The sequence below is a fragment of the Triticum aestivum genome, chromosome 7A (genome assembly GCF_018294505.1).
Source record: "Triticum aestivum cultivar Chinese Spring chromosome 7A, IWGSC CS RefSeq v2.1, whole genome shotgun sequence".
NCBI classification, from domain to species: domain Eukaryota; kingdom Viridiplantae; phylum Streptophyta; class Magnoliopsida; order Poales; family Poaceae; genus Triticum; species Triticum aestivum.
Window position 1 is genome coordinate 130,195,806 of NC_057812.1, and position 27,243 is coordinate 130,223,048.

At 48.0% G+C, this 27,243-nt stretch overlaps 1 protein-coding gene and 1 non-coding gene across 2 annotated transcripts; one reads left to right on the forward strand and one right to left on the reverse strand.

Annotated features, from left to right (window-relative positions):
- Nucleotides 1-73, reverse strand: TRNAA-UGC (transfer RNA alanine (anticodon UGC)). The gene has a single exon. It is a non-coding gene; the product is annotated as a tRNA-Ala (tRNA).
- Nucleotides 74-4,113: 4,040 nt separating this feature from the next.
- On the forward strand, nucleotides 4,114-5,957 carry LOC123147680 (galactoside 2-alpha-L-fucosyltransferase-like). The gene is made up of 3 exons (XM_044566952.1): nucleotides 4,114-4,360; nucleotides 4,505-5,367; nucleotides 5,673-5,957. The coding sequence occupies exons 1-3, from the start codon at nucleotides 4,126-4,128 to the stop codon at nucleotides 5,955-5,957; spliced, it is 1,383 nt and encodes a 460-aa protein (XP_044422887.1). The 5' UTR covers nucleotides 4,114-4,125.
- The last annotated feature ends 21,286 nt before the right edge of the window (nucleotides 5,958-27,243 follow it).

Here is a 27,243-nt window from a genome sequence, read left to right on the forward strand (position 1 = left end):
TGGAGACGCGGGGGATCAAACCCCGTGCCTCCCGCATGCAAAGCGGGCGCTCTACCATTTGAGCTACATCCCCTCGCTTGTATTCACTGTGTAAATACTCGTAATCAAAAGTTAGACACTGTCCTACTTCTGCGACGCGAAGACTAACCTCCATGGGCCAATGTTTTATGAGCGGCCCACAGCCCACTTGTGTACGCCTGATGGCCCTTGCAGGTTCAACCATTGGCCTCCACAAAAATTGTCCAGCGTGGAGCGTTCAGCGAGGTTGGAGAGTCCTTCTCAAAAAAAAAAAAAGAGCAAGGTTGGAGAGTCATATTAGTCCCACCTCGGCGTGGACGGAAGGTCCCATTAAATCCCTGGTGATTATAGACAATGCCACAAATATTTTGGAGACCAGAAAAATTCATTTACTATTTTCCATAAATAGGATAGCATTTAAAAATGCTGAATTAGTGCTGTTATGATTGCTAATGCTCATCTTTGCACAAAAGTGATGTTGTGTTCCTTAACAAATAATTATTATGGATTTTTTGACAAGTGATGAACATTTTTCCAGCAACTTTTGAGCAACTTCAAACTTCACTTGAATTTAAATTGACTGGAATTTCAAATGGGATATTGATCAAAGGTGATGAAGCACTGTTTGAAAAAATGATTAGTTTGATCATAGAGGGTTACTGTAGCATGACACTGGGAGTGTTACAATACCCCTAGCAAGGAATTAACAAATCATTTAATCAAAATCTGATTGACATGCACTTGCATTGACCAAGGTTATTTCTCTCGTTCTCGTTTTTTTTACCTTTGGGGTCGGTGAAACCGGCAACTGCGAATCTTGGAAATTTCAGTTTTTCTTTTCATCTCAAACTAATCAAACAAACTTTCAATTCAAAAAAAATCACAACCAAAATATATAACATTTAACCTTTAACATACGCAAAGTTGCCATTGATCAAGTTGTTAGTGCAAACTGCAAAGACTTTCCATCTCAAGGTCCTTGTTCAAAACCTCCTTATCGCACTCCCGACACCTTTTTTTAGCTGCGAGCACGACTGTGCTACATTGCAATGCACCATTTTCATGTTTAGGGCATGTTCAGATCTCCTCTAGCTTCCCAAAACTTCACAAACTCAGCTTCTCACTCCAAGCAGCGATGAAAAATCTGTTCGGCTTGGTTTGCAGCCTTTGTCGTAAGTACCTACATGCAAATGTGGTCGGCTGAATTTTCTGTTTGAGATGTTAATTCATGTTATGGATATAAATCATAGGTACCCTTTTCTGTGATGATATTCAGAAAACACTAGCACACATGCCCGTGCGTTGCAACGGGAGAATATCACATAATCTAGTCCTGATAAAAATGTCTCAAGACGTTCACTCCTTAGCGACACGAGTTTCTATCTGGCGGTGCCCAGGAGAGGACGCTTCAATGACAAGCGACAACTGGATCACCAATGAAGACATGGTGGCATATCGCGCACTACAAACATCTTGTACATGTCCTCCACGGGATGATGGCATAAAGCTCGCCGATCCGTTGCTCCCGCCATAGCCAACCGACACATCTTCCTCCTACTAGCACGACCACCAACCAAGTTGTGGGAAAAATTATTGTCATCTTAATGGACCACCAAGCACATTTTGTATAAATGCAACTAAAAGTTAAAGTAGTATCATGGGAAAAATTACTCTCCTTTGATGAACCCATATAAATATAATCACATAAAAAACCAAAAAATATGCGTCCCTTTCTAGAGACACCTATACAAATATTGCATTTGTATTTTGGACCTTATATAGGCATGCGTTGACAATCAGTACATCCTTTTATCATGCATTTTATCTGTCTCATTCACATTCTTAAAAATAAAGATACTCACTCTGATTCATATTATTTGTTTTTATTTTGTCTAGATACAGATATATCTAATGATTTAAGATACATATTATTTGTCTTAAATTTGTGTAGCTACGGACGAATGTATCTAAAACCATTTGATATATGTGTCTAAAATCGTCTGGTTTTAGATACATCCATATCTAGACAAATCTAAGACAAATAATATGGATAGAGGAGTATATTAATTTGAGACATTTTTATTTAACTATAGTATAAAATAATAAAGTATTATTCCCAAAACAATAAAGGATAATAATAAAGTACACATATTTGATCTTCATTGGTGAACTATTCTGTTTTTAGCTCAACTCTTCACATGGATAAACTTAGACGGCAGCTGACCAGCTAAAATAATTCACATGCATCCACTCCTAACCTTATCTCTTCCAGGCAACCCGCGCTCTACTGCTCCTTGTTCGTCAAAGTTGAGACAGATAGAGGATGCGGTAGGAGGCTGGGGGGTGTTGTCCGCATGCCTCGGCCGTTGTTTTCGTCGGCCTAGGGGGGGTTCCTTTTACCCCATCTCTCCCTGTCCAATCTCTCTCTTCTCTCCCTCGACAGGAACCGGAGAACGGCGCCGCCATTGGCGACCATGGAAGCTCAGTGCCCCGCCTTCCTCCACCTCGCCTCTCTGACCCCCCTTTGCACCGGATCCACCTAGCCACAGCGCCCAGCCGGCCCACGCCATGGCCCAAGTCAGCCCCTCCGAGATCCATTCTCCTCCTCTGTCCGGCTGCGCAGCTCCGGCTGCCTCTGCCCGTGGCGCCGCCGCACAGCTCGGCCCCGTCCGGCACCATATCAGCGCCCCGTCCGTCTCCTTTCCATCTCGCCAGCAGGCCATGGCACCACCGCAGAGGTGTGCTGTCAGCCCAAGCCTGCTCTGCCCTCCTCTGGGTTCGGTTCGTTCCTCCCTTGATTTTCCGTTGCCCCTTGTTGAATCATCAAGGCACACGTATATGAATCGATGAAATTAACTATAAAGTAGCGATGTGGGATTATGCGACGGGGGGTGAGAGAGATCGTAAGAGAGGGAAAAGCAGCGGCAGATTGGCAGGGACAGGCGACAACGTGGTTTTTTTCTCTTCGGGGTGGATGCAAGCCCAGAGGAGGCCCAGTTTAGCGAATCGGCCACGTACGGGAAAACAAAAATCAGACGCAGCGAAACAGATAGAGCAAAAATTTAGTACCACCTCGAATATGTCTTAAATTTAAATTGAAAGCGTAAAATCACCGGAAGAAACGTATTGTGACGGTGAACCCGGAGACCCAATCCGTGCTTTATTATTAGGGAGAGATTAAGCTGATATAGTTGTCTCACAATAATATGAACAGTCTTGCTACATTTCAGTCAATTGAGACCTCGTTCTGTCTAAGTCAGTGCTATATTTGTGAGGTCTTACATTGAGATTTATCTGTGCAAATTTTTCCGTTTAGTTTTCTTTTTTTCTTTTCTTTTTCACATGTTATGTCACTTGACTAAGACTTGGTTAATTCTCAGTCGGAGTTGGCTGAGATCTAGCCACATCCTTTTTTGTATTTGGCCTCAGAATTTATGCATTCGTTTTCACAATTTTTATAGAAAGAAATACGACAACTCTCGATTTCTTTCATTCCCGTTCCCATTTTCATCTTTCATCTACTTGGCTTATTTGGTCGCCCAGTTGACCTCTCTCGCAGTCTCCAGCAAAGCCATCAACGGATGCGCGCGTGCACCATGTGCTCAAATTCACCGGCCGGGCACCGGCGGATGCGCTAATTAATGAATCGTAGATTGCATCGAACTACCAGTATGTACTCTACATCGAACGTCGTCGGTGGAGCGCAATGTCGCAGCGCTTCCATCGATCTGTCAATTTAACAACTGATTCTCTCCAACGAAGTGAGCAAACGATCACCCGCAAAAAAAAAAAAAAAAAAAAAGTGAGCAAACGATGGAACCAGCCCAATGGGCCAGCTACACGCATCTACCTACCACTGCACCGTTAACCAACTAGGCCAACATGGTCACTCTGGCGCCAAGTCTAGCAAAAAATTGTTCTTTTTGGGACGGTCAACTCATCATCTTTCTCAAGTAGAGTAGTACAGATCTGAGCAAGAAATCTACGTACACACGATCTACTGTAGTATTGCTTAATTACAGTACAAACACTGGTTTGTTAACCAAGAGACGGTTCCCTTAAGGTCACATAGCTAGGAAGCCACTGCAGGAGAAAGCTAAACCCAAGATGGACAAGAAATGCAGCGGAGAGGAGTCGAACTGGCTGGAGGTCGAGGAGGCCGCGCGTTGCACGGGGAAGAAGGCGCCCATCGTCAACCCCAGGCGATGGAGCTCCGCGGCGAATGCCATGGCGGTGGCCTTGATCATGACGATCCCGCCCATCCTTTTCATCTTCAGTGGCCGCCTCGACGCGCCGGCGGTGTGGATCAAATCCACCGTGGCCGGATTAGGAGCGCGAGGAGGTAATTGCAGTCTGCGTTTACTGCTTGTGCAAGTGTATTTTTTCATCAGTTTGGTTCTTTCATGCTACGAATGCTCGTGGTTGCACTAGCAGCACCTAGTCTTTTTTTGGTGTTACTTTGCCTCAAATTCTGATCCACCTGCAGCAGAATCGTCCAAGAAATTAGACGTGCTTCTGGGGGGCCTTCTCCTCCCAGGATTCGACGGGCAATCCTGCGCCAGCCGGTACCAGTCCGTCTACTACCGCAAGAACATGACACGCTCGCCGACGCCGTATCTCATCGACCAGCTGCGGCGGCAGGAGGCGCTGCAGCGGCGCTGCGGTCCGGGCACCGACGCGTACCGGAGAGCCTCCGACAGGCTGAAATCCGGGGTGAAAGGCGTGGACACCGTCGACGGCTGCAGCTACCTCGTGCTGCTGTCTTACCGGGGCCTCGGCAACCGGATACTCGCCGCGGCCTCGGCCTTCCTCTACGCCATGCTCACCGGCCGCGTGCTGCTCGTCGACCGGGGGAAGACCATGGGCGACCTCTTCTGCGAGCCCTTCCCGGGGACGACGTGGCTGCTGCCCCTCGACTTCCCGCTCCAGGGCTACAGGGACCTCGGCGAGGACGCGGCGGAGAGCTACGGCAACGTGACGCTGCGCAACGAGACCGGCGGGTCGTCGGAGCACCGGTTCGTGTACATGCACCTCGACCACGCCGCATCCGTCGAGAACAAGCTCGCCTACTGCGACGACCACCGGCAGTTCCTCCACCGGGTGCAGTGGGTGGTCATGAGGACGGACGGCTACATTGCGCCCATCCTCTTCCTCAACCCGGCGTACCAGCAGGAGCTCCACCGGATGTTCCCCCGGAAAGACTCCGTCTTCTACATCGTCTCGCGGTATCTTCTCCACCCGACGAACGACGTCTGGGGCATGGTCAGGCGCTTCTACGACTCCTACCTCAAGAGCGCCGACGAGCGGCTGGGCATTCAGATCAGGGTCTTTGTCAAGGACGACAAGCCGGTGCAGCACATCTTGGATCAGATCCTCGCGTGCACCTCTCAAGAGCGTCTCCTGCCGGGGTGCTGCCGAGCGCCGGAGGAGCACCGCCTCCGCCAGCCGGCGCGCGGTCCAAGGCCGTCCTCGTGACGGGCCTCAACGGGTGGTACCACGACAGCATCCGGGAGATGTACTGGCGGTCGGCGAGCGCCAACGGGGAGGTGGTGAGCGTGCACCAGCCGAGCCGCGAGGAGCACCAGCGCATGTTCCACCGGATGCAAGACATGAAGGCGCTGGCCGAGATGTACCTGCTGAGCATGACCGACAAGATCGTCACCAGCGGCTGGTCGACGTTCGGGTACGTCGGCACCGCTCTCGGAGGGCTCACGCCATACATCATGATCAAGCCGGAGGACGAGGAGGTGCCCGACCCGCCGTGCAGACGGGCCATGTCCATGGAGCCGTGTGCTCAGGGGCCGCCGTACTTCGAGTGCACGAGGAAAGAGGTCGACAAACTCCTCGACACGGGTAATCTGGTGCCTCATGTCCGGGGCTGCGAAGACATGTCTTGGGGTCTGAAGCTCATTGAGCCGATCTCCGAGAAGGATGTGTAGAATTTTCGGTCACAGTTTACGCCGTATATCTCTACTATTAAAGTCTACTATTAAAAGAGGATCCAACATCGTGATGATTCGACCTGCTTCGATCCCCCATCTCAGAACCATCGCTCGAGCAGGCCAAAATCCAACGCCAACTCAGCCCATGTACAACGCCAACTCAGCCCACATACGAGATCCACAGCCAAAAAACACAGGGCTCAATCCACGAACGAGGTCACCCAACAAAAAAACAGTTCGACAACCCACGACGAGGCCCATCGACCAAAAATCAAACCACCTACGAGCTCCATCGAACCGCGAACGCACGTCGTTAGGGAGAGAAACGCCAGTTATTCGTCGCGTACGAGCTCCATCAACTCGCGAACGCACAGCGCCGAGGAGATCAAACGCCAGCGCACAGGAGCTCCATCGACTCGCGAACGCACGCCGCCAGGAAGTCGCCGTCCGGCCATGTCCTACGACGCCAAGGAGGCATGCGACCTCCATCGACCCGCCCGCACACGCCACCAGGAAGTCGCCGTTCAGCCACGTCGTACGCACGCGAGCTGTGCGAGCTGCAGCCTCCGCCGCTGCCACCGCCGGGAAGTCGCCTCTACTGTTGCCATCAACCTCTGATCGCCCTCATCATCCAAAATCCAAGATCCGGCCGTCCCAAGGTAACCCAGTCGCACAACCCACCGTCGGAAGCCAACTCACGCATACCCATCTCCCCCACCACCGTACTTCTTCCCAATCGTAGCCGCCGATCTAGGCAAACCAAGCTTCTTGACTTGGTTCAGTTTTTTTGGGCCAATCTGGTTTACTTGCATGGACGAAATCCTTTCCTCTCTTTACTTAACTCACTCATGATCCAACCCTTGTATAAAATAGGGTACAAGACATAGGTAAAGATTGTTGAAGGTAGAATACATAGGTACACATCGTATGGTGCTGAATATTCTGTACTTTTTCCTATAAATACAACAACGATGTACAACATGTGCATATATAAGAAGGTCTTCTTAGATGTAGTTATATGGCATACAAATGAGTCTTGCATGTGATTGTGATAGGATGCTGGGTTTGTGAAGTGTGAGCAGTGGCCAACACATATATTTCTCATGTGATTTTGATAGCTTGGTGAGGAGCACGATGTGGGAGGGCGACCTGCAGGAGGGTCGCATCGGTGGCAGCGACAGACGACGACGACCCAGGTAATCTCCCTTACATTTGCACCCCATCTTCTCCCTATATCATGCACTCCCGCACCGGAGCAAAGGAAAAGTGTAACAAAAATTAGAGAGTTGGAGGGTTCTCAGATTATCAGAGATTCAAAAGCCCCAAGGATAAATTTGGAGCTGCAAATGTGCCATATATTTCTTGAAATATTCACATCATTTATTGTGACTGATTTTTCTTTTTGAAGGAAGTAGGGACTAATTACAATTGTATGTAATCTTGATATATAGGTACACCAACAGAGGTTGTTGGATGTCAATTGCTAATCACAACATCTTTGTATTTACTACAAACTCTATTTTTCTTTGATTTACTAGCATTTTGATGGAAAAGAAAATACAATATTTGGTTTCCAATGGTATCAATTTGTGTCACTGTTGTTGTATTCCATCTTGACTAGAGATTATGCTAGAATGAGTGAACTGCTACCATCCGACAATGTGAAGGTGAGACTTGTTTCTTTCCATTTTAGTGTTATGTAAAAATTATTATGACATGCAAAATCTGAAACTGGACAGTCTTTTATTCGTGCAACTGAAATATGTGTGTATGGTGCCTTTTTGAATTGCCATGAAACTTGTACTAAGCGTCTATGAAAAAATGCCTTTTCTGCTGAGTAGTATCAACCAAATCCAAAAATAGTCATTGGAAATTATAAGTACTTCAGGAATTCTCAAGTGTGGAACAAACTGTATCAAGTAGGAAGTCGATGCTTGATTTGAAAAATTATCAAGTTTGTTCATAAATGTAGATTGTGTTGAAGGTTTCTTGTTTGTGGCTTAGATTTTTGAATTTTTCACAAGTTCAGTAGCAAACATGCATATACAAAAGTGTTTAGATGGCTGTTTGGATCAGTGCACATGTCCATGTAGATGTATCACTTAGCTTTGTGGTTTTAAATGCATGTGTGGAATGAGTTGTTTAGATATGAAGACCGATTTTAATTAACATGTTTATTTAGAAGTTCTCCTGTAATTTGAGAAATCTTCAGAAGAATTGGTTTGACTATGTAATTAGAGACGCCATAATGAGCCGATGTTACACACAAGATATTGAGGTAGTAGGCATGGAAATTTTATTGTTACTAAGCACTGACGTGTTACAAAATGCTATTTTTCCAGATTGTTATGCATTATTTCTCAATAATTGTACCAAGCATACTTAGTGGTTGAGAAAGTAGTTGTGTTTTGGATTATCTACATTTTTTTCTCTGAAAGTGTGGAAATATATTACTATTTGATAAGAAAAAACAGGGCATAGTTTAAATAGGCTAAACTCATCTTGCTGATTGAAGTTATCAAGCATATTGTGCAAGATTTCAGGTAAACAAACTTGGGCCATTGGACATAGGAGGGGTTAATTCTTATTGATTTGTATTAAATGTCGTGTGAGCAGATTTGACTTTGTGATCACTATGTCAACTTATGCCTGCCACAATTCCTCATGTTATAAATCTAATTTATGCTTCTTGAGTATACTAGGATCAGATCTAAAGCGGAGAAAAACTACTTTATTGGTTGTCTCTCGCTTCAATGTTGGTTCCTCTGCTCAGACTAGCATGGCTGGTGTTGTACCCGTTGAGATGCACAACGCTCCATCGCAACTAGCAACTACACAAGTGACTGCACATTCTGTTTTCCTTGATGCTGATATAACGAAGGGAAAGGTTGCTAGAATTAACGAAGAATGAAACAAACGAACCAGGCCTCCGGTTAGATTGAGGGAAGGTGTTGCAGGTTTCAAAACACATTGAGAAGTGTAGAGGAGATAAAGAGAATTAGGCTCGCGGAGAAAGCCGAAGGAAGGGTAGAGGCGATGGGTACAATGGGACTAATGGAGGAATGAATTGGATGACGAGTACAACAAAGAGGAATGGAGCTGAAGGTGGCATGACGACCAGATTGTGAAGGAGAGCAATATGATATTGGTGTTTGCTGAGTCAATAGTGTGTACATAACTATCCTGTAGCATTACTATTTTGTTAAATTTGTAAGAGTGAGACTGAAAATTCAATTTGGCCCTCGGGCACCTATGCTCTTGCTTCCAATTTTCAAAATTTCCATTTGTAAAAAAACGCTAGAAAATTCACACTATAGTAATCTACATGTTTGTTGAGCCTATAAATCTTCATAAAATAATTGAAATTAATGTAGCTTGTGCAAAAATAAAGGGTTGGTCGTATTTCTACATATTTTGATTTGCATTTCGTTCACTTGTGCTTGTTATTTTTGTACAGTATGCATATCTAATTGTTATTATTTTTAACCTTTGATTCTCCGGATGAGTATTTGTGGCCTGCACCGGGAGTGCCCTAAGAGCAAAAAGGTTGGGTTTGTACAAGATAATATTTGTTTGAACACACTCATAACCTGTGTGCGACATACATGATGTAACTTATAGTGATGATTCGACAAATATCTCTCTGTCTAAGTTTGTTATATATCCCGTGGCAACGCACGGGCATTCGACTAGTCCTTGCTAGTTGTCTAATGTTCTTTTAGCAGGGTGTGGAGAGGGAAGAGCCGCAAATAAAAAATGCAAGTCATGATACTCTCTTCGATCCGTATTATATGGATCGGAGGGAGTACACTTTATGCAAGTTTCACATATGTCTAAGTGACCAAGAAGCCAAAACTACCTGAGTGATTCGTCTATTTCACTACCGGATCAACGCACTACAGGCCGTCGGCATAGGCCCCTCTCCCATCGACATAGATCTAAGCCGACAACGTAGATAACGTGAGCGTAGTCTTGTCAAACCGTCGGCATAGGGCCTATGCCAACGGCGTCCGTACGGCCATCGACACAGTGTGACCATCGGCGTAGTTTTCCACGGGACGGCCGTTGACGGCGCAGTCACTGCGCGAGTCGAATCATGGTCTGCCACGTGGCAGAGATAAGTCGACGGCCTGGCCATCAACATAGGGCCAAGTCTAAGCCGACGGCCAGGCCGTCGGCTTATCCCTGCTTCGTGGCGGCCCCAGAATGCTCCTGGGTGAACAGGTATGCCGACGGGTGCCGTCGGCTTAGCTTGCCACGTGGCACCCCCTAGGCGTTCCTGGGCGAAGGACTATGCCGTCGGCTAGCCGTCGGCATAGCCCTGCCACGTGGCGGCTGCTGGTTCACCTGGCATAACTATGTCGGCGTAGATAACGTGAGTGTAGTCTTGTCAGACCGTCGGCATAGGGGCCTATGCCGACGGCGTCCGTACGGCCATCGGCACAGTGTGACCGTCGACGCAGTTTTCCACGGGACGGCCATTGACGGCGCCATCATCGCGCGAGTCGAATCACGGTCTGCCAGGTGGTAGGGATAAGTCGACGGCCTGGCCATTGGCATAGGGCCAAGTCTAAGCCGACGGCCAGGCCGTCGGCTTATCCCTGCGACGTGGCGGCCCCAGAATGCTCCTGGGTGAACAGGTATGCCGACGGGTGCCGTCGGCTTAGCTTGCCACGTGGCACCCCCTGGGCGTTCCTGGGCGAAGGACTATGCCGTCGGCTTAGGTTTTGATCTATGCCAACGGCTAGCCGTCGGCATAGCCCTGCCACATGGCGGCTGCTGGTTCACCTGGGCATAGCTATGCCGACGGCTTTGCCGTCGGCATAGTTCCGTTCGGTTTTCTTATATGCCCTGTTTTGTCCATTTTCATTCAAATTCACAACAAATTGACTCATATATGATAGATATAGATATAACAGATCACAACAAGATCATCATCATCTAAAGATCATCAAGATCATCATCATGTAAAGATCAACATCATCATCGGTGAAACACTTAATGAACATAAGTATGAGAACATTAGTCATCTAAAGAATGGTAAATAAGGACTATGGAACATGAGGAGAGGCCACAGGCATGGGTAAATAAGGACTACGGAACATGAAAAGTATGGCACGATGGCCACATGCACGGGTATCATCATTGACATCAGCCAAGACCACCACCACCAAGACCGCCACCGCCAAGACCACCACCACCAAGATCGCCGCCGCCAAGACCACCAAGACCACCACCGCCAAGACCGCCACCTCCTTGCCAGATCGGAGTGACTGGAGTCGAGCCGCCGGTCCCCTACATGTTTGAGAAGAGATTGTAATGGTAAATATGATATGATAGTGTTGAATGAAGAGATTGTAAGGGCAAATGTACTAACCGGAGTATCACTTCCTAGTGCCACCCATTCATCGAATGTGGGCACGTGTGGGGGTTCTCAAGCAGGTAGTGGTGGGGGTCCCATTTGTGGTGGATCCATGCAGTTAGTCCAAGATGCCAACATAGCCTGGATGTTAGTTAAGCAAGCAAACTAGAAGGTCAGAAGGAATGAAAGTGCAAAATTTAGCTTGGTTTTAAGAGGGCAAAACTAACCGTCATTATTTGACAGTTGTAATCATCGTTTGCCTTCACTCGTTGCAAAGTACTCCCGCACCTCGAGATTCCTATGCTCGACAAAGGCCTTATATGCCTACAAAATTTAGGTTGTTTCTAAGTGGGGCATGCTGAATATAAAATGAGAAAGTTAGAGAGAAAGAAGATAAGGAGGAAGTACTTACACCATATCCTTAAAAAAAATTCCCTTTGCCTTTTCCTTTGCCCTCGCCCTCACCTTCGCATGTGGCTTTAATTTGGCTTTGCATTTCCCTTCGTCGGCAGGCTTAAGAGCTTTCAGCTGAGCAAGCACATCCGCACCAGAAAACGTTGGAATCTCGTTTACTTCATGGACGACTAGGCCTTTTGTGAAGTTCTTCTTGTCTTCCCTATCAGGATGGTCTGGAGGGAGGAACTGTCGATGTAGGTTAATGGCAACATACTTTCCACCCTTCTTCAGCCAAATGAAACACAAGGCCTGCATGCACACTGGGCAAGGCATCTTCCCACTTGTACACCATCTGCAGAATAGGGCATAGCCGGGAAAGTCTTGCATGCAATACTGTAGCCAAACTTTCATCAAGAATTTTTTCTACAGATGCGGTCGTATGTCAACCTGGGGAAGTACCAAGAATGGTGCAAATCATCCACCAACGGCTGCATAAACACACTCAAATTTTCCCAGGATATTCAGGCCCCGGAATTACAAGCGACAGGAACATGGTCTTGCATTGCATTATGGCGCCGGGAGGGAGATTGAGCGGAATAACAAACACGGGCCAGTGGCTGTATGGATTAGACGACATACCATATGGATTGAACCTATCACCTGATATAGCAATTCTGACATTCCCAGCCTCGGCTGCTTCCTCAGGGTATTCTATATCGAATGACTTCCATGCTTCACCTTCTGATGGATGTAAAATTTTATTTGGATTGTATCTTTTCCCTTCCTTGTGCCACTTCATCATTTTGGCAGACTCCTCGGTGATGAAAAGGCATTGCAGTATTTCTATGAAATGAAGATACTTAAGAACCTTCACAGTGATTTTTAGCTGCTTCTTCTGACCCTGCTCATCGACCACCTCAATATACCGAGATGAACCACACTTCCTACAGTAGTTGTCATTCGCATACTCATGCCTAAACAAAAGGCAATTCTTTGGACAAACATGTATTTCCTCATAATCCATGGAGAGCGCCTTCATGATTTTCTTCGTAGCGTACATGGTTTTCGGCAGTTCATGGCCCTCAGGGAGGCTGTTAGCCCATACTCCCAGAAATGCTTCGAAGCAACCTTGGCTACAACCGTACTCGGCCTTGACTGGCATCACTTGCGAGATGGCATCCAACACAGAGAGCTTGGCACCCTCATAAAGAGGTTTCTTTAACGAGGCCAAGATACCCAGGAAGGCCTTTGTGGTTTCCTCCGGCTCCTTCGGTTCATTCGCTGGATGTGACGGAGGTGTTGGTTCTGCAGCAAAGACATCATCTAGCATGTCTCTAACCCCATCGTCCTCATAACCAGCGATGCGATGTCTTATCACCTCCTCTCTACCATGGTCCCGCTGGGCAAAGTTTATCGGCATATTAAAGTTGGGCATAAATCCATGCGTGCGAAGGTGCTTAGTCATCTCACTCTTATCTCTGCACATACGTCTCTTACATTTGGCACAGGGGCATTCTGGCACCATCCTCATTAGACTACGGAATATCTCTAAAAAACACATCAGTTTTCTCGACCCACTCTGCTGTTACTTGATTCTGACGGAAAAACCCACTATACATCCACTGATTATCTGCCATCTTTGCTTTATTGGAAGCCACATAACAAAATTAAGGATTCATTTAGATTACTCACATTAATATTTTATTTTTATAGGGTTGACGAGAAACAACATTTAACCCACCTACACCTCTAATAGGTAAAGATGGGTCCTAATCGCACCCGAGAATGTGTAGATTGAGTATGCTATCCATGCTTTACCCCATTCCAAGACAAAATTTCGGCAACACCTCCCCACTGTTCTCCAAATACACGTCTCGGCAAAATGCCGGGAGAATGTGCATTCGGAGAACAACGGGGAGGCACCGCCAAAATCCTGTCTCAGAACGGGGTAGAGCATGGACAACGTACCCAATCTACACATCCTCGGGTTGTCCGTGGAAAATGCTGGACAATCCGAAAGAGCTGCGGTGATAAATATGCAATTGAATGCATATTTATCGATGCAACCCTTTCGAACGGGAGACGCCTAGGTTACGTGACTTGATGTGAAAATGAAATCTAATGACATGGAAAAAAAGCGGACGAGGTCATGGAATTGTTGCTCACCCTCCGATGTAGAGGATGTAGTCGATTAAAGGAGGGACGATCGTGGACCAACACCTCCAACGTCGACGATCACTCCACGAAGATGGAACACCACTAACCCTGTTAATTCCATCGAGTGAAGAAAAATTAGGTCATCACCTCACATTAAGCATTGACACTTTAAACTATGAAAAAAAATCATATTTCGTCAAGTGTCAAATTTTGTCCTTCAATTTTGTTAACAAGATCATCATGATAAAATAACCACTCATCTATACCAGTTTTGGAGCACATCTCACATAGCTATTTGACAACATGACAAAATGAAAATAAAAACTTCGTTAACTATTTTATAAACTAAGTGACTCAAGTTGCTTTTTTAACTATGATAATTCATTTTGGGTGTCGAATTTCACCTACATCACAACATTCATCCATCTATCAATCTAACAACATCACAACATCTATCCATCTAAGACACATAAAACATTCATCCATCTATCAACCTAACAACCTAACAACATCCAACATCCATCCATGCATCCATTCATCCATCCAACAGTAGCAAAATAATGCAAAAAAAATGATTAAAAAAATGGTAGCTCACCGAGGGGCGAGGCAGGTGTCGGTGTCAAAACCGGCCGATCTTGGGTAGGGGGTCCTGAACTGTGCGTCTGAGGATCGAAGGTAATAGGAGGCAGGGGACACGATGTTTACTTAGGTTCGGGCCCTCTTGATAGAGGTAATACCCTACTTGCTGCTTGATTGACTTTCATGAGTATAGGGGTTACAAGAGTTGATCTACCTCGAGATTGTAATGGCTAAACCCTAGATGTCTAGCCTGTAGGATTATGATTTCCTCTACGGACTAAACCCTCCAGTTTATATAGACACCGGAGGGGCCTAGGGTTGTACAAAGTCGGTTTACAGAGAAAGGAATCTTCACATCCGAACACCAAGCTTGCCATCCATGCAAAGGAGAGTCCCATCCGGACATGGGGGAAGGCCTTCTATTTTGTATCTTCTCGGCCCATTAGTCCGGCCCATATCACATAGCCCGGATGCCCGGGGACCCCCTAATCCACGACTCCCTCAGTAGCCCCTGAACCAAGCTTCAATGACGATGTGTCCGGCGTGCAAATTGTCTTCGGCATTGCAAGGCGGGTTCCTCCTCCGAATACTCCAAAGAAGTTGGCCAAAAGAACTATGTTTGGCTCTGTATAATAGTCACAACCCTGAACCACAAGGGCAAAACACTTAATCAAAATAAGTCGTGTCCATGGACAACTTTTTCGGCGAGACGTTATGTTCTAGCCTTATTATTATTATTTCGAACCATTTTTAGCCTCCCGCTTCGTATTTTGAGGCGCGGTCCTCATTGACACGTCTTGTTAAAGCAGAGATCGTGTCCCCTTATTATGGGATTTTCATCAATACGGGTTTGGGTAATCCAACCATATTGTTTTGCACGACCCCTTGGGAATATGCAAGTTTTAAGGCTTTGTGTGTGTGTGTGGGGGGGGGGGGCGCTTGATATTCACGGCCTTAATAAGAGGATAAGAATTCGTCTCTTCTCCCCACACCTTCTCCTTCCTCAGCCCATCCGTCCTCGAGCTCCAGCGCCCAAGTCCCAATCTTTCTCATCACCACCAAATACTCCGGCCATGTCCGGATCCGGCTTGCAAGGCAAGTGGACAGCCTCCTCCGTGATGGAGAAGGACATCAAGGAGCTTCGGGAGGCGCGGTACTTGACAATGAAAATCAGACACAGACTCCCAGCCAAGGAGCAAGTTATCCCCACTCCAGAGCCCGGTGAGAGGGTCGTGTTCCTCCCTCACTTTCTCCGTGGGATAGGGTTTCCCCTCCACCCCTTTGTTCGTGGTCCATGTTCTACTGCGGGCTAGATTTTCATGATCTGCCCCCGAACTCTTTTCTTCATATTTCAGCATTTATCGTCATGTGTGAGACATTCCTCCGCACTTTGGTCTGTGGCTCAAGATTTTCAACGTGAAGCCGAAGGTGGTTGACGAACAACACGCAGATTGCGGTGGCGCCATGGTGAGCAAGCTTCCCAAGGTTATCTGGCCCAAAGGAGCCTTCGTGGAGATCGTTCGGATATGGCAGCAGGAGTGGTTTTATATCACTGAACCCCGTGGCACCAAATGGGCGGCCGCCCCTGTATTTCGATCTGGACCCCCGCTGCGGCTTGCGTCATGGACCAACAAGGGTCTGGACCGGGGATCATCCGACGAGGTGCTCATGCTGAAGAAGCGCATCAAAAATATCATAGAGAAGGGCGCCAGCCTCACATATGTGATCCAGGTAATGCTCATCCTCCGGTCCCTTCCCTGCCAACGCCGGCCTCTCCGCATGTGGGAGTTCAATCCAGAAGGACCACGAATCCTGAAGCGATTCTTCGGCACGACGCATGAAGCGATCTAGAAGCTACTTTTCAAGACTCAAAAGTCGTGGCTAGAGACGTCCGAGGACATCGGCCTCGACTGTAATCATCCAGCCTCCCTAGTAAGTACTATGTTTCCGAACATAACATAGCTCATTAATCAAAAGAGGGAGTGTACTGAGAATTCCATCCTGTAAAACAGGGCTGGACAAAGAAGGCAGAGCGGATCAGATGTCCAGCTCCATTGCCCGAAAACCCAGCAGATCCTCTTTTAATGAGGATGTTGGTCCTGGAACCCTATCAGGCACTGGAGAAAAAGATCCAGAAGAAGAAGAAGGAAGCCAAAGAGGGCCTCTGCCACAAAGGTACTTCGGACGTGATGTCTAGAGAGACTGAAACTCACTCCTCCGAGGAGGCCGAGGACGAAGAGGAGGAGGAGGCTGACAACAACCTTTCCCTGAAGGGGAAGAATAAGAAAAGAGCGGCCTCCGAAGATCCAAAGGCGGAGGTGCCCAAAAGGGGAAAAATATCCCTCCCAGACGGCTCAGACTCGGACGTCGAGGCCATCCCTAGATGGCGCCCCAGGCCAAAGCCTCTTGCTGATTCGTAAGTATCCGAAGATGCCGTACATGAGTTTAATTTTGATGCATGATTATGGTATTTGACGCTTTGCATGGTGTAGCCCGGCCCGTGATCTTCCCCAACAATCATCGGAGGGGAACTCTTTAGATCCGACGATGATGGAGAGTGAGTCACCTTCGCGAGCCTCCCCGTCTATTGCCACGGACGACACCGAGGTGTTGTCCCGAAGAGCCTTTCCGGGGCACGGGGTGGCACAGGAAGCCGACAACACGGTGGCAGAGGGTAATACCTCAGTCCCGGAAAACATGGGCGGAACCACCCCTGTAGAGACTGGGAGTCTTGACCAGTCTGGCCTCCAGCTGAACACCGTTCTGGGAACCCAAGTGGCCCTGGAACCGAATAAGCATCCCCCTTCAAAGGGGGAAGTGCCAACTCCAGTGGCGATCTCCACTGTTCTGGAGGTGCCGAACATACTGATGGAGGCACTACAATGTGCTTCCATCATGGAGGAGCACCGCACCCTAATGGGTGTGGTGATTGAGAAGGTTCAGTCTGCCAAGAGCAGGTTGAACAAAGACTTCACTAGCCTGCTAGCAAGCTTCGAGGTAGGCGTGTAATGTTCTTGGCCGCTCTCCATATAAAAAATATGCCTGTATATAGATAGTAGGCCCTGAGACTCTGTTCGGCTTTTGAGAAGAGGTCGAACAAAGGATCGATAATACTTGCAGGAGATAATGTACTTTTCTATTTTGAGAAGCAGGCTTCACTGTTAGCGGCAACCGCCCAGGCCGCCGAAGTGTCTGAGCTCAAGCGTAAGCTGAGGCTGGCCGATGAGGATTTCGTTCGCATCAACGAGAGGCTTGACGAGGCGCAAGGTATGTTTCAGAATATCTTGTTCATGCCTGTATTTAATATGCAGATTTTGAGTCAAAGCTCGTGCAATGCTATGTGTGTGATTGCAGGCAGTTCTGCTACAGACGAGACCCTTAGGGATGAACTTGCCCAGGTCAAGGAGCAGGCCCGGGTGAACAAGGCGGCCGCTGATAAAGTGGCTGAGGACTTGAAGTTCGAGCAGGTCGTCCGCTGTCGATACGAGGAGCGGGTGACCGAAGTGGAGCAAGCGCTCAAGGACGCCGCCAGCAAGTGCAAGTCCTTAGAGGAGAAGGAGAAAGCCCAGACGATCGGCCTTGTCAAGGCCCTTCAAGAGGCTGAGGAGGCGTGGGCCGAATCCCGGGCGGTGGGCGAGGAGATCAGGCAGGTGATACGTCCATTTTGCATCATGCTTTTATATCAATATTTATTGCATTATGGACTGTTATTACACATTATGTCATAATACTTATGCCTATTCTCTCTTATTTTACAAGGTTTACATAAAGAGGTAGAATGCCGACAGCTGGGATTCTGGGCTAGAAAAGGAGCAAATATTAGAGACCTATTCTGCACAGCTCCAAAAGTCCTGAAACTTCACGGAAGACATTTTCAGAATATATAAAAAATACCGAGTGCAAGAATTTCACCAGGGGGGCCACACCCTGCCCACGAGGGTGGGGGCGCGCCCTACCCCCCTGGGCGCGCCCCCTACCTCGTGGGCCCCCTGGTGGCCCTCCGATGGCCATCTTCTGCTATATGAAGTCTTTCGATGAGGAAAAAATCATAAGCCATCTTCTCGGACGAAACTCAGCCGCCACGAGGCGGAACCTTGGCGGAACCAATCTAGGGCTCTGGCGGAGCTGTTCTGCCGGGGAAACTTCCCTCTGGGAGGGGGAAATCATCGCCATCGTCATCACCAACGCTCCTCTCATCGGGAAAGGGCAATCTCCATCAACATCTTCACCAGCACCATCTCCTCTCAAAACCCTAGTTCATCTCTTGTATCCAATTCTTGTCTCCAAGTCCGGGATTGGTACATGTGGGTTGCTAGTAATGTTAATTACTCCTTGTAGTTGATGCTAGTTGGTTTATTTGGTGGAAGATCATATGTTCATATCCTTTATGCATATTAATACCCCTCTAATTATGAACATGAATATGCTTTGTGAGTAGTTACGTTTGTTCCTGAGGACATGGGAGAAGTCTTGCTATTAGTAGTCATGTGAATTTGGTATTCGTTCGATATTTTGATGAGATGTATGTTGTCTCTCCTCTAGTGGTGTTATGTGAACATCGACTACATAACACTTCACCATTATTTGGGCCTAGAGGAAGGCATTGGGAAGTAATAAGTAGATGATGGGTTGCTAGAGTGACAGAGCTTAAACCCTAGTTTATGCATTGCTTCGTAAGGGGCTGATTTGGATCCATATGTTTCATGCTATGGTTAGGTTTACCTTAATACTTTTGTTGTAGTTGTGGATGCTTGCAATAGAGGTTAATCATAAGTGGGCTGCTTGTCCAAGTAAGGACAACACCCAAGCACCGGTCCACCCACATATCAGATTATCAAAGTACCGAACGCGAATCATATGAACGTGATGAAAACTAGCTTGACGATATTCCCATGTGTCCTCGGGAGCGCTTTTCTCTATATAAGAGTTTGTCCAGGCTTGTCCTTTGCTACAAAAAGGATTGGGACACCTTGCTGCACTTTATTTACTTTTGTTACTTGTTGCTCGTTACAAATTATCCTATCACAAAACTATCTGTTACCACTTATTTCAGTACTTGCAGAGAATACCTTGCTGGAAACCGCTTATCATTTCCTTCTGCTCCTCGTTGGGTTCGACACTCTTACTTATCGAAAGGACTATGATAGATCCCCTATACTTGTGGGTCATCAAGACTCTTTTCTGGCGCCATTGCCGGGGAATGAAGCGCCTTTGGTAGGTGGAATTTGGTAAGGAAAATTTATATAGTGTGCTGAAATTTACTGTCACTTGTTACTATGGAAAGTAATCCTCTGAGGGGCTTGTTCGGGGTATCTTCACCCCGACCAGTAGAGCAAATAGTTGCTCCTCAACCTACTGAACCTACTGAAAATGAAAATGAAAATGTTTGCTTTGAAATTCCTTCGGGTATGTTAGAAAAACTGCTAGATAATCCTTTTGCAGGAGACGGAACAATGCATCCTGATGAGGACCTAATATATGTGGATGAGGTTTGTGGATTATTTAAGCTTGGAGGTGTATCCGGAGATGTTGTTAAGAAGAAGGTCTTCCCTTTATCTTTGAGGGAAAATGCATTGACATGGTATAGGCTATGTGATGATACGGGGTCATGGAACTACAAACGACTGAAATTGGAATTTCATCAGAAGTTTTATCCTATGCATCTTGTTCATCGTGATTGCAATTATATATATAATTTTTGGCCTCGCGAAGGAGAAAGCATCGCTCAAGCTTGGGGGAGGCTTAAATCAATGTTATATTCATGCCCCAATCATGAGCTCTCAAGAGAGATGATTATTCAAAATTTATATGCTCGTCTTTCTGATAACAATCGCACCATGCTCGATACTTCTTGTGCTGTCTCTTTTATGATGAAGACTATTGAATTGAAATGAGATATATTGGAAAGAATTAAACACAACTCTGAAGATTGGGACCTCGACGAAGGTAAGGAGTCAGGTATGACACCTAAGTTTGATTGTGTTAAATCTTTTATGGATACCGATGTTTTCCGTAAATTTAGCACTAAATATGGACTTGACTCTGAGATAGTAGCTTTTTTCTGTGAATCTTTTGCTACTTATGTTGATCTCCCCAAGGAGAAGTGGTTTAAATATCATCCTCCCATAGAAGTAAAAGTAGCTGCACCTATTAAAGTTGAAGAAAAGATTATCACTTATAATGATCCTATTGTTCCTACTTCTTATGTTGAGAAACCACCTTTCCTTGTTAGGATAAAGGATCATGCTAAAGCTTCAACTGTGGTTCGTAAAATCAATATTAGAACATATACACCTCCTAAGCAAGTTAAAGTTGAACCTAATATTGCTATTGTTAAAGATCTCTTGGTTGATAATATTGATGGGCATGTTATTTATTTCTGTGATGAAACTGCTAGAATTGCTAAACCTTGTGCTAATGATAAACCTAGACCGGTGGTAGGCATGCATGTTATTTCTGTTAAAATAGGATATCAATGTTATCATGGCTTATGTGATATGGGTGCCAGTGCTAGTGCAATACCTATTGGCCTATATAGAGAAATCATGCATGATATTGCACGTGTTGAGTTAGAAGATATTGATGTCACAATTAAACTTGCCAATAGAGATACTATATCGCCAATGGGAATTGTTAGAGATGTTGAAGTCTTGTGTGGGAAAACTAAATATCCCGCTGATTTTCTTGTTCTTGGTTCCCCACAAGATAGCTTTTGTCCCATTATATTTGGTAGACTCTTCTTAAACACTGTTAATGCTAAGATAGATTGCAAAAAGTATGTTGTTACTATTGGTTTAGATGATATGTCTCATGAATTTAATTTCTCTAAATTTAGTAGACAACACCGCGAAGAAGAATTACCTAGTAAGGATCAAATTATTGGTCTTGCTTCTATTGCCGTACCTCCTAGTGATCCTTTAGAACAATATTTGCTAGACCATGAAAATGATATGTTTATGAATGAAAGAAGGGAAATAGATGAAGTATTCTTTAAACAGGAACCTATTCTGAAACACAATTTGCCTATTGAAATCCTAGGGGATCCTCCTCCACCCAAGGGTGATCCCGTGTTTGAGCTTAAACCGTTGCCTGATACTCTTAAATATGCTTATCTTGATGAGAAAAAGATATATCCTGCTATTATTAGTGCTAACCTTTCAGAGCATGAGGAAGAGGGATTATTGAAAACTCTGAAGAAGCACCGTGCTGCTATTGGGTATACTCTTGATGATCTTAAGGGCATTAGTCCCACTCTATGTCAACATAAAATAAATTTGGAAGAAGATGCTAAACCAGTTCGTGATCATCAACGACGTCTGAATCCTAAAATGAAAGAAGTGGTAAGAAAGGAAATACTAAAGCTCCTTGAGTCAAGTATATTCTATCCCGTTGCTGATAGTTAGTGGGTAAGTCCTATCCATTGTGTCCCTAAGAAGGGAGGTATTACTGTCGTTCCTAATGATAAAGATGAATTGATCCCTCGAATAATTATTACAGGTTATAGGATGGTAATTGATTTCCGCAAATTAAATAAGGCCACTAAAAAGGATCATTACCCCTTACATTTTATCGATCAAATGTTAGAAAGATTATCCAAACATACACATTTTTGCTTTCTAGATGGTTATTCTGGTTTCTCTCAAATACCTGTGTCAGCCAAGGATCAATCAAAGACTACTTTTACTTGCCCTTTTGGTACTTTTGCTTATAGACGAATGCCTTTTGGTTTATGTAATGCACCTGCTACCTTTCAAAGATTCATGATGGCTATATTCTCTGACTTTTGTGAAAAGATTTGTGAGGTTTTCATGGACGATTTTTCCATCTATGGATCTTCTTTTGATGATTGCTTGAGCAACCTTGATCGAGTTTTGCAGAGATGTGAAGAAACTAATCTTGTCTTGAATTGGGAAAAGTGCCACTTTATGGTTAATGAAGGTATTGTCTTGGGGCATAAAGTTTCTGAAAGAGGTATTGAAGTTGATAAAGCCAAGGTTGATGCTATTGAAAAGATGCCATGCCCCAAGGACATCAAAGGTATAAGAAGTTTCCATGGTCACGCCGGATTTTATAGGAGGTTCATTAAGGACTTCTCAAAAATTTCTCGGCCTCTGACTAATTTATTACAAAAAGATATACCATTTGTTTTTGATGATGATTGTGTAGAAGCATTTGAAATACTTAAGAAAGCATTGATCTCTGCACCTATTGTTCAACCACCTAATTGGAATTTACCCTTTCAAATTATGTGTGATGCTAGTGATTATGTTGTAGGTGCTTATCGGTGTACAAAAAGAGGGGTACACTTTTTGTACCCCTATAACTGTGCACGGGCAGTCTGAGCCACGGGCACCACCACACCAAGAAAGGCAAGGGAGGTGAGCCAGGTTAAGACCGAAGCTCAAGGGGACTAGAACGACGCCAAGGCCAAGACCACGAAGAGCAAAGGGGACGAAGCGGACTCCCCTGGCAAGATCCTTGCCGGGAGACAGTCCCAGCAGCCCCGGCAAGACCCTTGCCGCGGCGACTCGTCCCGCGCCTATGGAGAAAATCACCCTTGAGTCCACTGCCCCCAAAGGGCAAGGATTCGGGAGACATCCCCGTGGCGGCATGCAGATCTTTGTGAAGATATTCAAGATCAGATACGCACTAAGGAGACGACAATCTTGGCGGGATCCCAGCCGAGGAAGACCACAAGGCCCCCGGCAAGCGCCTTGCCGGGGATGACAGCAGGCGCCTCGGCAAAGCCCTTGCCAGGGCCCCGCCAAGGCCCTTACCGGGGACACCCGCAGGGCCACCATCAGGCCCACGTCGACTAAACCTCCACCGCTGCATGCATGTAGCTGCCGACCCAACCAGCTGGGCAGGCACCTGCGTGGCGGCATGCAGATCTTCATGAAGACCCACCACTGCGCCACCTCAGCTGCCTGCCTACCTATGTGGCATCATAGGCGTCGCTGGCCAGGGCGCATGTCGACACAAGAAGGAGCGGCGACGGACGAGATAGGTTTCTCCCCCATCCCCGATAAAGCAAGGACACCTAAGCAAGACGCATTAAATGCGCCTTGTCATGTAATGTGAGGGATAACCTCGCATCACTGTACCCTTTCCACCTCCTGTGTGCCACTGTGGCAACCCCTTTTTCTATAAAAGGAGGCCCGATGCGACCAGGAGAGGGATTCGGCTTTTTGGAGCTCCTCACGCCCCATAGCTAGCTCAAGAACACAGATATACAATCCACCAAAGCAGGAGTAGGGTTTTACACATCCTTGCGGCCCAAACCTGGATAAACAAGCTGTGTGCTACCTATTAGATCCGCTCTTCTCACGACCCCGCGCCCCGCTAACCGTAGGGATTCTTGTGATCCCATAGGTGTCGTTCCCACCGACATCTTTGGCGCGCCAGGTAGGGGGCGCAGTTGTGAGAATCGGCTCTAGCAATCAGCCCAACACTCCTTCGTCTTCGTGGCTCTTGGAGAGGGAAGGAGGCCGGAAGATCAGCGCTCGAGCGACTACAAACAGAAGCTAAGTTGCACTGAACCCTTATTTGTTCTATCCTTCTTATATGAGGTTATTCCCCCCAGAGATGTCATGCCTTTGTATGATAAACCTGCACGCCAGGGGGCTCTCCCACGATTGGCAACGCCCTTGCCCTGTTTCGAGTCCGCTCAACAGCTCAAGCGGCTGCGTCAAGAATGGCAGAGTAGCCTTCCGCGATCAACAACGCCCTCGATTCTGACTCAAGTCAAGCTTGACAGTTCGAGCGGCCGCGTTCAGAACGGAAAGGTGGCTCGTCCGGCAGCACGCGTACCCAGCAGGCCCATGGGGATCCGTCCCCAAAACGCCGCTAGGGGCTTCCGCGTCAGCGAGCCTACCCAATCGACGTAGGGCGCGCATACAAAGAGGAATTGAATGGGGAAATAACGTGCATGAAATTAAAAGTACTGGAAAGTTATATTACATCACATCATTGCTGCGGTTCTAACTAAAGATGAAATTTGTCTTGGTTGTGAACCTGCAACGGCGGTGAAGAACAAGATGCCTAATCCCGGCGCTGGCCTTCCATCCTCTTGATTTCGTCGATGCTGCTGATGACGGGCTTGATGCGCTCCTTGAGCACCGTGAGGTCAATACCATCCGGCAAGCTATCCATCGCGGCACCGAAGTCGAGGTCGGGATTCCAGTACACCATATTGGTGAGGACCTTGGTCATGACCCCCCGGCAAAGTCGCCGGGCTTCCTCAGCCAACGTGGCCACTCGGTTGGAGTGAAGATAAGCCAAGGCTCCGAGGACGCCCTCGAAGAACAGGGTCAACTTGGTGTTGACGGTCCCGCTGCGCTCAGGGGCGTACCTCACATTTGGCATCCCCATGGTGGCCAACTGCGAGGTGACCCTGCCGGCGACCTCCTCCAGACGGCTGATCCATCTGTTCTCGCCCGCCACATATTCCTGGTGGGAGGTGGCCTCGTTCGCCCGCAGCTGCTTCTCCTCCTCCAGGCTCCTGGTCAAGGTCTCCTCCCGAGCCCTGCTCTCCGACAACATCTTCTCGAGATTCTCCAGCTTCAGCTTGAGATCTCTGATGGAGTTTTGCGCTTCGGAGAGCTCCCCAGCCCTGCTGATGACCGCTCCTTGCGCCTCTACCAAGGCGTTGTTGAGTGTGCTCTTCTCATTGGACAGCTTGAAGGCCCGCTCCTTCAGCTCGTCCTGCTCCACCTCCAACTCCCTTACTTTGCTGGCATGGGCCAGAGCCTGGGCATCGAGTGCCTCCTTGTGCCTCTGCTCCAGCTCGCGAGTCTGCCGCGCAACAAGGGCCTCGAGCTCGTCATCCTTGCCACGGAGCGCTGCGGCAAGCTTCGCCTCACGCACGGTGAGGTCTTCTTCCTGGGAATCCAGTGTGGCTTGATGCTGGTTCCGGACGGCCTCGGCCGCAGTAGCCAAGTTCGCCGCCTTTTCCTGGGCCTTCTCGATGTCAGCCATCTTCATGGTGAGCTCGACATTGCGCTTGGCCAATTCCTCCTGAAAGGCCCTTTGCTCCTCGTGAGTCTGGTGGAACCAGGTCTGTGTCTCAGCAACGCGCGCCTTGAAATCCACCTCCGTCTGGTCCACCGTTGCCGTCCTGGACTTAACCTTGTCCAGACGGACACGGTAGAGCGCCTGGAGTTTTCGGAAGTTGGCCCCCATAGCATGGAAAAGCTGCTCTTCTGGAGAACCATCACCGCCAACGCCCGGCTCATCGACAACCTCAAGCCCTGTGGGGGCAAGCACCTCGCCGTCAAAGACTTCCCCTTCAGCGGGCGCCCGGGAACTTGACGCCCCTGGGAGATGGACGATAAGATCGTCGCACACCTTCAGATATCTGCCGGGGCCCGAGGTTGAGGAGGAGGGAGGCTGATCATCAACCACCTCTTCCTCGGTGGTGGCCTTTGCCGGCTTCCCCAGCAGGCCCACCACTGGCACCCTCGGCAGAAGCCTCACCGGTCGCCTTGGCGGCCCCCGCAGCGGTGTCATCGGCAGCATCCTTGGCGGCCTCATCGGCAGCGACCTCGTCAGCATCTCCGGCGGCTTCTTTGGCGGCAATCCTGTCGGCCTCCGCCGCAGCCTCCTCAGCAATATTTCCAACAACAGTATCCACGTCCTCCATATCTGTTGAAGGAGGGCCTGGGCAGTAATGGGAGCATTGAAGCCAAGGAAAAGAATAAGGGAAAACAGAGACGGAGGACAGGCGACTCACCAGTGCCGGGCTGTGAAGCAGAAGTCCCCTCCCCGCCAGCATTTGGCGCCGTGGCAGAGTCACCAGCGCCCAAGTTCCCCTCTTCCTCCATGGGTGTGGGATTCGTGCTTGATGCCCTTGCCGGGGACGCCCCTCGCGGCAGCGTAGTCGATGGGGGTGGTGTGTTGGGGGTAGCCCTCTACGGCTCCTCCTGATGCCGCTCCCCTCCTGCAAACCCGACAAGGTCAACACCATAGCATCAAACGCCTACCACATGTCGAATAAGAGGAGGGTGACGAACTTACGCTGGGGGTTGTGCCGGGGGCTGCCGTCCGGGCTGCTCAACACCACCAGTGGCGTCTTTGAAGCCCCAGCCGGGGGCTGACTGCTCGCCGAGGTCTTCGCCCTCTTCACCCTCTAGGCCAACGTCTCTGCATCCCTGCAAAAGCAAAAATGGATCAAGATGAGTGACTTAATTCAGAGGAATGGAAATGGCAGTAAGGAACAGAGTACTTACTCGTCATCTATCTCCTCTTCCTCCACCACTTTCCTTTTCCTCTTCGGGCTAAGAGGCCCGAGATCAAAAGTGACCTCCGCGTCAACATCCGAGTCGACATCTGCCGGAGGAGGCGAAGACGGCGGGGTTTGTGCGCGCCCAGATGAGGAAGGGGCTGTTGTCTTCTTCTTCTCAGCGGCCTTCGTCAGCCTCTTGGCTGCCGTGGCCCTCGTGTGACGCCCAGACCCCTCCAGGGTCAATTGAGGCCACGTAGCCTTGCCGGGCCGGACCGGCTCGCCGGAGCCAGCCCGCCGCGGGACTCGGCCTCTTCCCCTGGTTGGCATCAAACCCGCCACCACGTTCTCCTCCTCCGACGACTCATCGGCCGCGTCTTCGACAAGCGGAGCTCCAGTGTCGGCGCTGCCGACCTTCTCGGTGGCCGCCGCCCACCGGGTGAGCTGCTCTTCCTCCGCAGCCGTTGTGGCCTTGTCCTCCACACCCCCGGCGCTGCCGGCCTCCATGGCAAGCTGTGCCTCCCTCGCCCTAGTGGCGATGTAGTCCAGCTCTGCCTGGGTGGTGTCCA